Below are 16,587 nucleotides of genomic sequence, written 5' to 3' on the forward strand. Positions count from 1 at the left end.
TACCCTGGCCTCTATCTTCCAGGAGTCACAAACAAGAAGCCTGGCTTACCCTTTCACTGCGTGGTGCAATAGCATCATTACTGCGTCCTGACACATGGAGAGAACCAAAGGCTCTGGGCTTTGACCTGTTGCTCTGCCCTGCGGCAAAATTAATTCTCAAGGACATTGGTAAATATGTCCTAATGGTTTGCAAATTGAAAGGGGAACACAGCTTGGAGGATGCAATTAAAATTGGGGTAGAACAAATGGCAGATTAGAAATGGTAGAAATTCAGTCTTTTCCTAGAAAAATTACGATCAATGCTGTGTGGTAAGAGGTATTTCATTTTTTTTTACTTTACTGTGGCAAAAACCTGATGTTTAAATTATCTGCAGTTCATGACTTTGCAGATCAAGCACCTGGCATTAAGACAGTCTGAGTTGATTACTAACTCCTATCTCCTAAACTTTTGATTAATTACTTCATAATTCTTGCTTCTTTTTAATAAGGTCACTGAAATGAAGTTAACCAGATTATCTTCCTCTCTTTCATCTGATTCTTCTTTCACTGGTGTAAATGTAGGCTAAAGACACATTAAGATTTTCCTTTTTTATTAACTACCTTGATTAATTTTCTTGGAACAAAAAGGTGTAGATGCGTAATAAGTAACAGCGATCTAGACTTGACTCAGAGTTTTCATTAAAGCATTGAGCAGGGATTTGGGAGACTGAAACTCAACTTCAGGCTCTACCAGAGATTCCCTACTTGACTGTGGCCAACTCACAAACCCCACTATGTCTCACTGCTCCCTGTATCCACACGTGGGGCAGAGATGGAGAGGGTGCCTTTTCACTTTGGCCTTGGTTATTCATTGATAATGGTACTAGACAGGAGTTTTTTGTGCACAAGATCTGTGGTTTGATCTGTGAGTGTACAATGTTGAAAGCAATGTAGCCTAAATTGCATTTTGGGATGCTACTGTAAAGAGCCAGAAAATAGATAAAAATGAAAGAAATAATGGGGTGCAGGATGAATTTATTGTACATTACATCATAACTGTCAAGGACAAAATAAAGGCCCTTTACAGGCTTACCCCGAGCTGGCAGAAATGATGTGTTTGTGGGTTGGACTTTACCTTTCTGTGTTTAACTCATAGAAATTAAGGCATCTTTAACCCATCAAAATATATTTATTCTTTGAAAAAGGCATATGAATAGGTTCAGAACCTGTCACCCCAAACAGCAGAGAAGATATTAAAAATGATGGCTACTGATTCTGTGTGCCCAGAAAGACCTCACATACACACCATGAAAAAGAAGAAAAAAGAGAGAGAGTTAGATTTACACAGCTTTTAAAGAGGAGTTTCACACAAATAATTTTGCAGTCTGGAGTCTGAACTTATTTGGGAGCTTATGATCAGACATAAACCTTTATTAATTTAATTTGTGACACTCTGCACACATTCCTGGCTTTTTCAGCTCTGCTGTTTTCAGCAGGAGTACTTCTTCCAACGTTACTCGACAGTAGTAACTCTGTAGGGCAGAGGAATTTAAAGGGCTAAGACCTTGCTTTTAAACTTTCTTTTCCTCCTGTTATTTCATGTGCTGCTCTAGGTGTGCTGCTGATCATTAGGAAAAAATTTTTCACAGAAGGGGTCATTGGGCACTGGAGCAGGCTGCCCAGGGAGGGGGTTGAGTCACCTTCCCTGGAGATGTTTAAAGCACGGGTGGACGGGGTGCTAAGGGACATGGTTTAGTGTTTGATAGGAATGGTTGGACTTGATGATCCGGTGGGTCTCTTCCAACCTGGTTATTCTATGATTCTATGATTTTACTTTGGCAAAAGGTTTGTTTTTCCTTTCATTTGCTTCTCCCTAACAGCATAAGTTGTTTCTAATCATGGAATACATATCCATGAACAACATTAAAAGGAAACATAAAACTGCTTCCACAAAATGTTATTATATCATACCTCTGAACCATATTCAGCAGGAAAGGATATATGAGCTTACAGCACCAATTAGCTGTGTGAGGTTTCATTCACAGTCTCCATTACTTTTAGATAGGTCAATCTTCATCTCAGAGGATGCATAAATCTTGCATCTTTACCTCCCAAGTCTCAACACATGGGAGGTGAAATGATGGCTTTATTAGCAGTGTAAGTATGATGCAACCTTCTTTAAAAAGGCTTACATGCACAAGTCCTGTTCAGGTCCACAGGGTAGGTAATGACAGTAGTAAGTGTGATGCAGATCTCTCCAAATTACTGTGCAAAACCCAAGCTGATTCAAGGTCAGATTCCACCCCTGTGGGCTGAGCGATTGCTGTGGCTTACATCTGATCCACTGAGCTTCCATTGCACCACTGATAATTACGAATATCTGTATTAATACGTACATTAACATGTGAGCTGGAATGTAAAGAAATGCTCACAGCCATCACTGAGATGGGATGGGGCATCTTCCAGAGCTGCTGATCCCATTCTGCTGCTCTGCGGATGCAGGACCTTTCTCTACAAGCAGAGAGCTCAGCAGCTTTCCCTTATTGCTGAATGCTAAGAGAACTACATAGGAAAGAATACGGGGATAGTGATGGGTGTTTATCTTGAAAATTACTTTTTCTGGCTGTGCTTCATGGAGCTAATCCTTACTTTATACATAAAATATATCTGAAAAAATATTGGAGTAACTGAATCTATATACACAACTGAAATAATAACTTTTACTGTCACAGATTCTTCATTTCAGCTTCCAAACTCGGTAGCATACAAATACTTCCGTAATCCAGAGAGAACTCCACCCAACTCCCCCACTTAAACAGTATGTTTATGGGTCTTCACGCAACAGCCGCCTCTGAGGAAGATTATAAAAATGACTGAAGAATAGCTTTTTCGCTGTGTACTAATAAAGTAATGATCTTTATGAAACAAAAACATTTGGCTTTTACAAAGCAACAGTCTAACATTCTTGCAAACCAGTAGGGTCTAAAGGTCCAGTTGCAAAGAATAATTAGAGAAACATTTCATACACGTTATTTGTAAAGGATTTTGGTGTGCCATATGGATTAATAGAGATTGCTATTTAAATTCTTCTGTTTCATTGCTTTATTACTCATAAAAATGCAAAATAAAATGTTAATGATGATTACACCAAAGACTAATAAGTTAAAGCCTTAGGTTATACTTTGCATTTCTGAAGATATAAATGCAATCGCTTAATAATCATGCATATTTTCAACAATCTAGTTATTATTTCTCTATATACTTGTAGTTAGCCTAATAATTTTAAGCTCATGTTTGTATCTTTTATACATGCAATTAATTTCCAACTTATCTTTTTAGGCCTTTCTGAGAACTTAATCTTCCTTCACTTGTTTGAAGCTTACATTAAGATGTTTTGACAACATATGATGCTAATGTTAAAATGCAAAGGATGTAAACCTTCTGTGAACTCAGTACCAGAGCATGCACCTTCGCATAGTGCCTAGGCTGAATACCATGTAAAGCAATCAGATTTTGAGCCAAGCAGGAGAGCTATACAAACTGACTGATACCCACACAGTACAACTACTGTACTGGTATTTTCCTCTTATATTTTTATATCTTGTTCAGCTGTCAGTAAACTATGAATGAGTATTTAAAACTTGATTTTGGCAAGCTGGAGACCTTCTGGGCTAGTTATCTATTTGCAGAAGCCCAGAGTAAATAACATATATATCTAAGAAAAAAGAAAGAAAGAAAGAGAGAGAGAGAAAAAGACAGAAAGACAGAAGAAAGGAAGGAAGGAGCTTTAAAATGTGCTTAGCTGACTTTTCCCCTCTACAAATGCGTATTTCTCCTGTACAACTCCAGTAACAATTGGTAATTGGTTTAAACACATACCTTGTACTGTTAAGTGCACCTGCATCGTTCTAGGCGTGTGTTGAGTTTGCACAGAACAAGTGTATGGACCATCGTCTGTCACATCTACGTCCTGTATCTGCAGACTATATTCTCTTCTATTTGCTGTTGCGATTGAAACTCGAGGATCTACTGACCACTTATCACTTCCAGCAAAAATAATACTTGACCGATTCAGCCAGGCACCTTTTGAAGCTCCATCTTCCAAGTAACACCTGGGAAAGAAGGTGAAACCATAAATATAAAAACATAGCAGCTTTTAAACACCATTAAGTTACTACTGATTTTTTAAGAATTAATACTGCTATAATTTATTAGAACTGGACGTCTAAACAGGAGTCATTTGTTAATTCACATAAAATCAAAAGCCAATCTTACAAACAACTAACAAATATATTTTTCTCCAGTGTTCTTTCTTTCTAATTTTCCTGCTGTGAGTGGCCAGCGGAGCAGGGAGTTTCCGTTATTTCCCAGTGGGTCTCACTGGCTTTATCGGAGCAGCCTTTTCTGTTCCACATTTAGCCTGCAAGGATCAGCAGTTGGTATGTATGCCTGTGCAAAATTATTGCCCTTTTCCTGAGACATGATAAACTTCTGCCCACTTAGCTAAGGAAACAAGACACTTTTTTCCAGAAAAAAACTATGACATATTAGAATCAAATCTCAGTATTTTTTTTCTTTTCAAAAGGTTATTAGATTGGTCATTGGTAATCATATTCAAGACATTTCATTTAAAGCAAACATACATTCAATTAGCATGGATTTCTCTGCTGAAAACAAGACCAAATATAAAATGTAGTTCTATTAATTTTCTTTTAATGTCTGTGATATGGTAGTGACTCAACCAAATGTGATTTGTTTATTATGCCACACTTTAGCTTTTCTACAACTGCTAATACAAAAAATAACCTAAAATAGTGTTCTTTGGGGTATAATAGCCACCTTAAATGGAGCTTGGTGCATAAAAACACCCCTAAAATGAGAATATGTGCCAGACAGATTCCTTTTCTTCTAAATTTTGGTTCAAAAATATTCCTCTGTAGCAACTTTGGAGTTTTTTAAAGTACAGCTGGTAAATGAAAACATGTATGTCTGAGGAATTTGACAGCATTTCTACACAATATCTCAGATGTTTGAACACGGCATCAGAGATTGCGAGGGAATTGGAGCTGAATGCACCAGTGTAGGCACTGCAAACTGTCTGAAAGTAATCAGTTGAGAAATATAAAGAACAAGGTATATTGCAAAATCTAATTTGTAGTCCTTTTCACCATCTGTAGAATCAAAAACCAGTTGGTGTATTAAAGGTCAATGTTAATTGAAAATCTTTTATGTAGATATGCAACCAAAAAAGAAAACCACTCAGGCATAGCAGAAATATAACTTCTACTCAGGTAATTAGGCACTGCAATATGTCGCTGTTGTCAATATTTTGTATTGCATATTAGGAAACATTTGTAATTTCTCTCTACAATAGCTTTCCATCTTAAATTGCTCACTTTCACACTGGGATGAGGAGAAATGCACTGTGAAAGATACTACTAAATGCCACTGACAAGTCCTAAGAATAGCATGGCAACAAATGCAACGACTAAAACTTAGCAGAAAAAGCAGTAAGAACGTGGTGAATAACGCAGCACTTCTTGGAACAATTAATTAAATAAGAAAGAAGCCAGGCTTTTGTTGGGGCAGAGTCCCTGCAAAGGCGAGATGGCACTGGTGTGAGAGCACAGTGCTCCTGAACCTCAGATAGGCAGAGCAGTGGCCTGGGGAAAGCCAGGATGATGCCAGAGGATGAAAAGCTAGGCTGATGCTGATGCTGAAGAATCGCTGTGCTGGTAGAGGTAGAGGAGCGGTTACTCAGTGGCACACAGGCTGGTAGGACAAAAACGGTCCCAAGAGATGTTCTAATTTTTGTGTCGGCTGATGGCTTGGGACTAGTCGTCGGGAAAGAGAGGAGTGACACTAGGGGCAGGTGGCAGAACAGGATAAAGAAAGGGCACAAGAGACCACTTCTCAATCCTATGAGCTTTTTGACTGTGTGGTAAACTGATGTTTGCATCACACAGTCTATTTTATACTTTGCCATGTTTGACACTGGGAGTAACCCTAGGCAAGGCAGCATAGAGATGATCTCTTAAACTTCAGCCAGAACAATGATTTTTCTGCAGAGCCAGGAAAACATGTGAAAGAGCAGCAAGTGAGGAAAGAAAACATAATGATAGGAAGAAAACAAGTAAACACCAGCAGAGCACAGGACTGTGTGAAATACGAGAAAACAAGAAGAATACAAACACTGGAGATACTTCAAGTACCGCTATGCCATAAACAAGGAAATGTTTGTCATAAAAACAGGATTGGAGACTCGAGATGAAGCCAGAGTAAAAGAAAATGGTGATAACTTGAGTAGAGAGCATGAGGAAATAGGGCTGGGAGAAGTGTGTCCAGGAGGAATGGTCAGCAAGGAGACTCTGTCTCCATGGCTGAGAATTGAGGGAATAAACAGACAGATATAGCATGCAGAACAAACTTTATTTCTATGAGCTGATTAAAAAAAAATAAAAAAAGAGAGCTAGTTTGCAGTGAGGTTAAGGATATTTAACTATGGCTCAAAAACTAAATGAGCACTATACTCCAGTTTTCCATAAAGAATGTGACATCCAGCATGCAGGAAAAGGCAGAGCAGCTAATGGAGTCAAGAACAGAGAAAAACCTTAATGGAGCCACTTTGCAATCATAGAACTGCATATCCCTGAGCATGTGGGTTTTTTTAAGCGGTCTGAAAAAGATGCTAAACGAGTGAAAAATCATAAATGTATTATCTATGTTTAAGGAAATGTGGAGATTGAATCAGGCAAATTTTTGGCTAACCACCATGGCCACAATAGAATTTAAGGCTTTAAAACAAATTTAAAAGTTAGAGGAATGTAGTACAAAGTGGAACAGACTAATGGGACGTTTTTATTTGATAGAGGAATTTTACATGAAGGAAATCCAACAGAAGAGAATGCAATGGATTTCATCTCTTTGATAAAACATTAAAATAGCACAACTATGGAGACTGTTAGGTAGGAGAAAATGGTGATTTTGGAGCTTAAGCATATGGTGTTATTGTTTAAGGGGAAAAATGACATTCCCTTTAGGAATAAGAAACTAGAAGCATCGGCTGGAATTCTTCAGAAATGAATCATAAAAATAAGCATTCATATATTTAATTAATGATCTCAACATTGGTTCTGAGAAAAGTTGCCTATGATATGGGATTAAAAAATCACAGTTTCTGTGTCAGAGAATTGGGATGTCATGGGGAAGTATTGCTTTGAGGATGGAGAGTGCAGCTGACGTCTGTGAATCCCTGCAGGAGGGGTCTTGTGGGGTCTGGTCTCTTTCTGAGAAGGTAAGGAGACACTTTTAAAGTCTTATGAACATTATCAAATTGATTCTAATGAACAGAAGACTGGGTAGAAGCAGAGAAATCTCATATTCACTGATGTTATTCTACAATATGTTTTCTTTCTGCAGCAGCTGGGTGTCGTCAGTTATAAATGAGTTTTTTTGAAGGTAGCCTGCAGTTTCAGAGACCATTTACCATTTTGCTTAACTGTCTCATCATTTATATGCACGCACACATCCAAAACCATGCAAGAAAGCATTATCACTACAGCTTCTTCCCAAAAGAGAGGAAACCAGACTCCTCTCATAGCACACATCAGCCTCACCTTACAAAGTCCCCACTCATTGTGCAGTTTATTAAAAAAAAAAATTAACCTTTCTTCAAAAAATGTACCACAACAAACCCAAGAGATAATAAAAGTTGAATTTTTTGTTGTTCATTAAAGACAAAAGCTGAATTCTCATCAGATGCAAAGAAAACCACCAGAATACCATGCTGAGAAGGGCAGTGCTCGAGGCTGCCGTAATGGCAGCTCCACCACATCTTCACAGCTTCCACATACTGCCTGCTCTGAAAGCCCACGAGGTTCCCTAAAACTTCTCATCTAAACACAATGCTTTTGATAGCTGCTGAGAAAAAACAAAGGTACAGCAGTACAGAGAGGAACACGAGACCTCTTGCTGTTTACTTGATATACAAAGGTATTTTCTTAAAACAAGTTTCTATCGCAAACAAGAAATTTTACTTTATTAATTGAATGAGTAGATAGAGATGAAAACCTGCTAAAATCAACTTTCTTTTATACCCCACTAATTAACAAAATGTATGCAGTATAAAACTGCCATATAAAACATGAAAACCAAAGACTAAAAATGGAACAGATTTTCTCTTGTTCAGGGAGATTTTCAAGTCTGATGAAAACAAAACCACAAAACGTATTTCTGAAAATGTAACTAGGTGATAACAATTCATTTGGTTTTGTTCAGATCCTGACTAAGCATGTTGCATTGTGGAATAAAGTTGGCTGCAAACCGAAAATGATATTCCTAATAAAGCTCTTTAAAAACAGGTTAAATATTTTACCTCAGACAATATTCTTCAGTACCCCAAAGCACTCTTTTCTCTGCATTTTTCAAAACCCCTGCAAGTTCCCTAACGCTGTGGGAGTTAACTGATTTGAAAATGCTGCAGAATTTGGCTGAAATATTTTTCACCGGATAGCCTTCAAATTAAATACCAGCCAACATGCTGTATTTTCCCACTATGCACACAAGGTGCAATGGATAAAGAGCATATTTACTCCATGGAAGAAGCAATCAAATGATTAATCTCAAAAATGTTTTCTAATCCAACAAATTTAACTCTTTTCTGTTTGCAAATTGCTTCTCATTTCTGCAAACACAGTTCTTGCTTAAGTGTATTCTGCAGGCGACTTAGACTATACACTCACCCATGTGCGTTCCTGGCCATTGGAGGCAATGCTTCTGCACTGTTGTTATTGCAGAGAAATTAAAATAAGAACAAATAAGGATTTTTTCCCCATTAAATGAAGTGTTGGTCTTTTTATCCCCACATCTTTATAATTTTCTATGAAAAGCAGTCTTTCCACGCATGTTTTGTGTGACAAATTCAACCAATTCTATATGGATGAGCATTTGCAAAGAATAAACACCGAGAGCAAGAAAAATGCTGACTTCAAGCAATCCCATGGGATCTGACCAGTGCACATGGAGACAGACTGCAACACCACAACTAACCTTGTAGGCAACCACTGCATTTCTCCCTACAATTGTATTTCTCACATACTCCATCTCTGGATGCACTTCTTGATTTTAACTAAGAATAATATTTTTAAGCTGCAGATAAGAAGTGATAACTCTGTATTATTGCCTTTACATGAACATGAACGTATTTGGAAACACATCGGCTCTTTTGACTGAAGCTCTGTAATGTTTCAGCTACTACAAGACAAATTGCCCCCCTGCATGTGCATGTTCTGTCTGTGCTGCTCTCCATGCTGCAGCGCTGGCAGAGCTTGGGGAACACTCGACAACAACCCGGGCATCTCACTAGTGAGGATGGGGGAGGAATTGCACAAATGAAGAAACAAGACCTCACAAAGAAATTCTGAGAATGCAGCTGAGCAGCTGCATTCCACCTGTCTGGCTGCCACTTGCCATGCAGCTCAGTCGGGTGATGCAACACACATGCTCAGTGCCCAGGATGAATGTGTACAGGACAATGCTAACCAGAGTCATCCATGAAAACTTCCATTTCCTTAAGACTGAAGTAGTCTGAGCAAAACGTGTTGCAAATCCTAAAAGATGAGTTGTCAAGTCAAGTATCACTAAAAATTGAAAATTTCGGTTTGGACTCTGGAAAGATTGGCCCATTGTCTCTGCAAATATTTCAGGGAAATTAAAACCAAGTTTTTAGTCAACCTGAGAAGAGAGTGAGCAGAATTTTGATTTCACATGAACCTATGAAAAGCTGGCAGCCTTCCACTGCAATTCCCTTAGGATGAGTCTGAAACTCAAGTGAGGAGCCCAGCACATCATCTTCTAGTTTTAAGTGCCGTAAGTAATAACACTGTGATGACTGTGCTGTAAATAATGACACTGGATCAATGTAGAGTTCTAGATCAGCTCATGCAAATCCCTATGGGATCACATTACTGAATGTGCGCAGTTGCTCCTGCCAGAGGTCTCCCGTGGGAGCCGCTGATCACTGGCAGAGAATTCAAGCCAAAGTATGCTGATGTTCAATTCAGTCCTAGAATCAAACATCTCTTGTAGTAATGTATGGGAAATAATTTATTGAAAAGATTTCAACTAATAGAATCTGCAAATATTAGTCACCTTCCCTCTCCTTCTCTTTCCCCTTTTCCTTTAAATTTTATTTTTAAACTCCCTGCACATCATGGCAGTGTTTTCTGCAGTGTAATTCTTAAAATCTATGCATAGGAGCAATTATTTTTAAAAGTTTATAACAACGCTGTAGCACAATTAAAGAAAGCATAACAATTATAAAATAAAAGCAAATTTTGCTCTTTTAACCTTTACATTGTTTGGAAAAGTATTGATTAAACTGTAGCTGAACTCAGAAGATAATGATTCTATTTTTAAACTTAGAAGTTTGGAAAAGAGACTAATTTATTGTTTAACTGATGATTGTAATCAGAAATTCTCTACTCAACAAGCATAAAAAATAGATTTTAAAGTTAGCTGTCATATACGGCTGAAGGTATTTTATTGTTTTTCCTCTCATTATTAATGTGAATGATGTTCTGTAATTTGTAAGTACAGAAATATACAGTCTTACTCAGCTTCCTTAAAGTTTTTAGTCCTCTTTTTTTGATGTCTCCCACTTTCCTAGCTCTCTAGTCTATTATTTCGCCATACTTAAATCACAGACCTATTAATCTTTGTAAAAAACTGTTCTCCTCAGTTCCTTAATTAAAACTGCACGTGATCTCTTTTCGCAAGAACTTTCATAGTGCAGCCAGCACTGAAGCTCCCAGCTTGCTGCCTTTGAAACAAACTGCTCAGGATTGCACACAAAGCATTCCCATGTACCATGTATCACAAGAATGTTTGAAATTTGCCTATCTCCAAACAGCCTACAAGACATTCTCTGGAGTTACATCTGTATAGAACTTAGGCAGCACTTACAATCAAAAAAAGAAAATCTTCGTTCAAGTAGGACCAAAAGCTGCCAATATCCTCACCTCTTGTGCAACTACTTACTTGACCCAGATTTCAAAGCTAAAAGGATAAGTAAGTTGAAAACTGTCCTTTAAATCTGTAGGTAAATTCAGTCCATGCAGCCCTTTAAATACACCCATTCAGCCCCATAAGCCTCCATATTTACTTCTCCTAACTCATCCTTGGTGGGACTGTAGGAGTTGAGCACAAGATGCCACTGGAAAGCCAGCTGGCCTGGGAATGCCATCTGGGAGCTGTTGCACTGCCCAGCTGCAGAACCAGTCAAACCACATCTCTGACAACACCAAGTGACATACAATGAGATGCTGCTTCTGTAAAACACATCCCCTAAACGGTGAGACGTGTGTTCCAGGTCAGAATATGACTCATTTCTGCGTAGGATGTGCCTCTAAAACCAGTAATCCTGTTACAGTTCAGGTTAAAAGTTCTATCTCATTTATAGAAAGTCCTGGAATCCTTTTTCTTCCCTGAAAACTTAGAAAAATTTGACTTGAAAATTTTTACATTTTTATATAACTGGTGCTTTGGGTGCTGGAGGAGCTGACTGTAACACCCACAAGGGACAACAACATCCCCTTTCCATCACCCTGCAGTGGGTGAGTGTTCACCCAAGCAGATTTGATACACTTAACAGAGTGGTTATTGCTTACTACAGCATCTTTTTTTTTCAGTGAAATCAGTTTTGGCATTGAATTATAGCCACTTTCTTCAAACATAGAAAACCTTTGCAAAAACAGTTCTGCTAAGATTTTTCTTCTTTAAAGAAGATTGGCTTTGAGCTCAGCAACAAGGGAAGAGAGAAACATCAGGGTCAGGGTTCAGCCTAGAAAAACACCCAGAAGATCAGAACATAAAATGTTACATCTGAGCTCCAGAACTAGAAAATCACATCAGAAATCTGCTAAGAACTTTTGCAAAGTCCTTTTATCCTTGATCTCATAAATGTCTTCTCCAGCTTCTCCATGGATTCTTACAAATAACATCTTAAAGTTTGTTGCACTAAGCAAACTTCTCTGAACAGTAAAAATAACTCAGGTACAAGAATAGGTGGTCCTTTTACTTCTGTCCTCAAAATCAGTTTTCTTAAGTCTACTTTGGCATTCTGCATTAAATGGGATTCTGCATTTAAAAAACCCTGTACAGCATTACGATCACAACATTTTATTTATTCACCAGTCTCAGGCTGTCAAGGGGCAGAGGCATTGATGGCTGGTGACTTGGCCAGTATATGCCAAGCCCTGGCTGCCTTAGTACCTGAAGCTTCCCCTGCCCCCCTCAAAAAGCAACTGTTCACTTATGAGACATGCAAACATTAAATTCTCCTGCAGAGGGAGACTGTTGTGTTGTGAATGGGACAGAAATTCGCACAGGCGCTTTCAGGAAAGTCTGATAAATGGAAACTGTGTGAAATAGGGGAGAGAAACAGTTCTTTTAAAACAGAGTTTAAAATTAAAATTCAGTTTAAAACCAGAACCCCAAAATTTTGTCTCAGGGGAGCCACAACAGACTTCAAATAAACAGCTGGCTTTGCTTTCCCTGGCATCTCCCTTGTATGTCAAAGCCCTTAGATCTACCTTTAAAAACACTTTCTGATAAAGAAAGACAAAAGCACGCAGCTGAGCTGGGATGAGGTTTCTCAGTATGAATAGCACTTTTCCAGAACCAGTTGACCACAGGTGCTGAGACCCCTGCCCTCTCCTGCCCACAGTAGATACCAACCCCTCTCTGAATTCTTGTGCCGTGTGTTTCTGAAACAGCACTTGACAAGTTGGGATGAGAAAAATGTGGTCTGATGGATTGAATATAGATTTCAGTGTCTTTCTCTCCTCTATGCAGCTACCAGTCGACAGCAAACATTCGTGAACACTGCAACATTCAATGTAAGTCCTGCAATTACTGCAGACTCTGCTTTGTGCCCTGTGAACTGCCCCCTTCCCACCCCACCTCCCTGGGAGGGATCCTGCCTCCTCTCCACACGTGTCCCAGTCCCACCATGGCTTCTGTTTCCATCATCCCTTCATCTGCCTGGCTGCCAAACCCCTCACTCCTCCCTCTTGTCCTGGTACCAATTTTCCTGATCCACAACCACCAGGTTCAAATGTCTCCGTTCTTCTGCTTTTCATATCAAGTACACTGGGGTCTTAACATGCACAAATAAGCCCTTTTTTCTTGTTCTTTGCTCTGCAGGCATTCTGCTTTTTAAGCATCATAAACTGTAGTTGGCATCAAATCCCTTTTAGAGCAAGGTTACTCTTCAGGATCAAAAGATGCAACATGTCTCCCCTCCAGAGATCTCACCCCAAGCACAAGGAAGGAGTTGCCACAGGAGACAAGTCCCTCTGTAGCACCTCAGACAGGGGAAAGCCACCTGGGAGGATCCCTCCAGGATAACCTGTTGCACTGAGAGCAAAGGAGCGAAGTGCTAGCATCTCCTTCCCTTCCAAGCTGAATACATTGAATGCATCTGAGACATCTTACCCAGTGTTTGCAGTCAAATAATTTATTTAGCCTTATATCAATATATTTATTCATGATTATCTCCTTTCAATAAAGATGTTCTTCCAAACCTACTGTCCTCTATTTCCAGCAGTTCTCAGCAGTCCATAACATTCCTTTCTAAAATGGAAGCTTAGAACTAGAGATCTGCAAACTTAGGGAGAAACCAAGATAATTCTTTAAATATTTGCTGATCTGTGGACTTTTCCAAAAGGAGTAGATAACAGTATGAGCTTTCTATCTGGCAAACTGCCTGAAATAAATGGGAATATATGCTACCTGAATTTTCATGACTAATTAGCATAATTAACCTCCCAGCTCTGCTCCTATGCCGCTTCCACTGCACCAGAGAATCAAGAAGTGGTTTATTAACCGTGAGAACTCGTCAGATTTTCTGCTCTCTTGTTGGGTATGACAAAGTTGCGAGGTACCTGCCAGCCTGGGGATGAAAAGAAGACAAGATAGAGGGGGAGAGACCAGGATAAAATGACTGGAAAAGCAAAATGAAACTTTTATATCATACATGTCCAGCTTCTTCATTTTGTAATCTCTGCTACCTTGACACAATGTAAGTCATTCCTGGAAATCCATACACAGATAAAAAATAGATTAATCTCTACATCTGAAACATTTTAATGGAAAATTAGTAATATATTAGTAATTAGTAACAAAAGTGTTTAATCTACAAGATTTTAGAAGTAATTTGTTCTACAATTGATGTTATTTGGATTTCAATCTGAATGTGTTTCAACCTCAGTACCTGGCAATCCATCCAATTCAGGCAAGAGATCACTTTCACAGGAGCTTCCTGGCCTCTAATGTTCATCATGACCACCAGACATGATCATTTTGTGCATTACCCTCCTGCCACAAAGTGGCTTTTTTTCCATTGCAAGAACAGAGAAACTGTTAGAATCACAACTGAAATAAATTCATTTGTGGTTTTGATTTATACAAAAGTATTCCTACCTCTTTTCACAGCTATTTTTTCATATTAAAATGAACAAAACTGTATACTGTAAAGTTAAGAATTATTAATTATTTAATGGAAGCACATAATACTTTTCTTTGCAGGCTAGAAACAATATCACACAATATTATTGATTCTTATAGTCTCAGTTGTATTTTCAGAGAGTAACCTCTACCTTAATCATATTATTTGAAATAGTAAAAATCTGATGGACGCTGCACTTAATATTTATTAATGCCTAAAGATTTATGATGTAGAAACACTGACTTCCAGAAATCATGAAGAAGAAATTGCCAATGTGGATAAGTAAGGAAATAATTCACTACCTGGTTGTCTTTACTCTTTTGTGCTTTTCTTAAGGGAGAGAGGTCTTTGAAAATTTGAGAGGCAATTTTGTTTATTTTATAGGAATAGAGAAGTCAGCTCTTTCTTCTGATGGTGAAAGCCAATCCAGATGGCGATTTCCCCCCCTCTGCTTTTTTGCCACAAAACACTGAAACACAAATTAAAGGAATAAATAGCAACAAAAGCCCTGAAACCATGCAAAGGCAAAGGCCTAGGGGATGAGAAAAAATTGGGTTTGTGAACATACCGCATTACTGTCCAAATTTTCAATATCACAGCATGTTATTGAAGGATTTTAGCATCCAAAAATATATAACTGAATTAAACCAGACATGATACTAATTAACTGCATTTATTTTAGTTTCAGAAGGGTTACATTAGTCTTTATTTTTAATGCTAAAATGAAACAAAGGTTTCTTCACTAGCGCAATAAGCTCTGACAAAAAAATGAGGGCTTACAAAGGAGACTATTACTGTAATGGGCACTCAGGATAAAATAATGAGTGTTGGGTGGCTGTTGCACTCCACATCCACGTCAATGCTGCAATTTGATAATAGGTACGGCATCCTGGCAATGTGTGGCTGGCCCCAGCTGCAGCACATTACAGGAGACAGGCTTAGGGGAGCAGGTTCTAGGAACACCCACAGACATCTCCTGCACCTGGGAAGTGGGGAGCAGCCCCGACTCAGCTTTGAATGGAAGAACTCTGGAGAATCACCACACTGAATGCAAATATTTGCCTGAGTTTTGAGCCCAGGAAAAGGACCTGGTGTCAGGAGGTGGCACCGTGGGAATTCTGCAGGAGACCCGCAAGTGGATGGGCAAGGACACACAAGCTTTCATGTGCACAGATCTCCTTGACATAAACTTGCTCTGTTTCCATTTCCGCACTTGCCTTAACACTGTTTTGGAATAACACAAAAGGTAGATGTGATAGAGATAAAGAACAAACACTATTTACCACTCATTTAATTATATGAGAAAAGAAAACTGTAGGAAACCTCCCCTAGATCTGTGCTCTGTTGAATGATTCCCCACGTTGTGCTGCCCAGAGACCCCATTACCAGCAGCCTCACAAGAAGGGGTGGACCCTCTTCTGCTGGCGAGGAGCCTGGCCTGGCTTCCTTGGCTGCCGTCAGGCAGCTGTTTCTCCCAATACTGCTGTCTCGCTTCTGCTGCTATGTTGGACACTGAGACCATGCTGTGCAGTGGACCTGCTAACTACTGCATTGCCTCTTAATGCCGGGATATTTTGTCTATTCTGCCTGCAGAATCAATGCAGTAGGGAGGTTGTGTCTACCTAATCAGCTGTTAGGTGTATATGCATCAAATATATTGAGAAAAAAATGTCTACAAGCAAAGGCATGAGTGTTTCTGCTCCACAGCAGAACTGTGATAACTTCACCTCTCACTTCTCCATGTAGACTAGTGATGCAGGCTGTGCTGCGTGGACTCCAGGGATTAAAATTAAAATTCAGGGTTTATGTTTCACATCTTCTTCCTTAATAGTTTTTTGGTTTTTTTTTTCGCTAACAAGGCTTAATGAAAAAACATTCTTTCTGAGTGACAAGAAGTTGGATTTTAGGATTTCTTTGTAATAATATCTACACGATGAGTAGATAAGGCAGACAAGGTGGGAGATAATTGTGTGCTGTGTCATGTCCTTTATTGGATCAGTATTGACCTGGGACTCTTCCCTGAGACGGTAATACCGACCCTGCAATGCAATTCTCTCCAGGTTGGTTTAAGTAAAATAATAGAGTTAATGACAGAAGCAAAG

The 16,587-nt window shown here is 38.9% G+C and overlaps 1 protein-coding gene across 1 annotated transcript in view; it reads right to left on the reverse strand.

Annotated features, from left to right (window-relative positions):
* Window positions 1-16,587, reverse strand: part of LOC138723105 (neuronal growth regulator 1-like) — a 290,616-nt gene that overhangs the window by 146,123 nt on the left and 127,906 nt on the right. The window contains exon 2 of the mRNA XM_069861992.1: window positions 3,859-4,091. Coding sequence (XP_069718093.1) covers window positions 3,859-4,091 — 233 coding nt within the window. The remainder of the gene's footprint in view (window positions 1-3,858; window positions 4,092-16,587) is intronic.

This window comes from Phaenicophaeus curvirostris, chromosome 8 (assembly GCF_032191515.1).
Source record: "Phaenicophaeus curvirostris isolate KB17595 chromosome 8, BPBGC_Pcur_1.0, whole genome shotgun sequence".
NCBI lineage: Eukaryota > Metazoa > Chordata > Aves > Cuculiformes > Cuculidae > Phaenicophaeus > Phaenicophaeus curvirostris.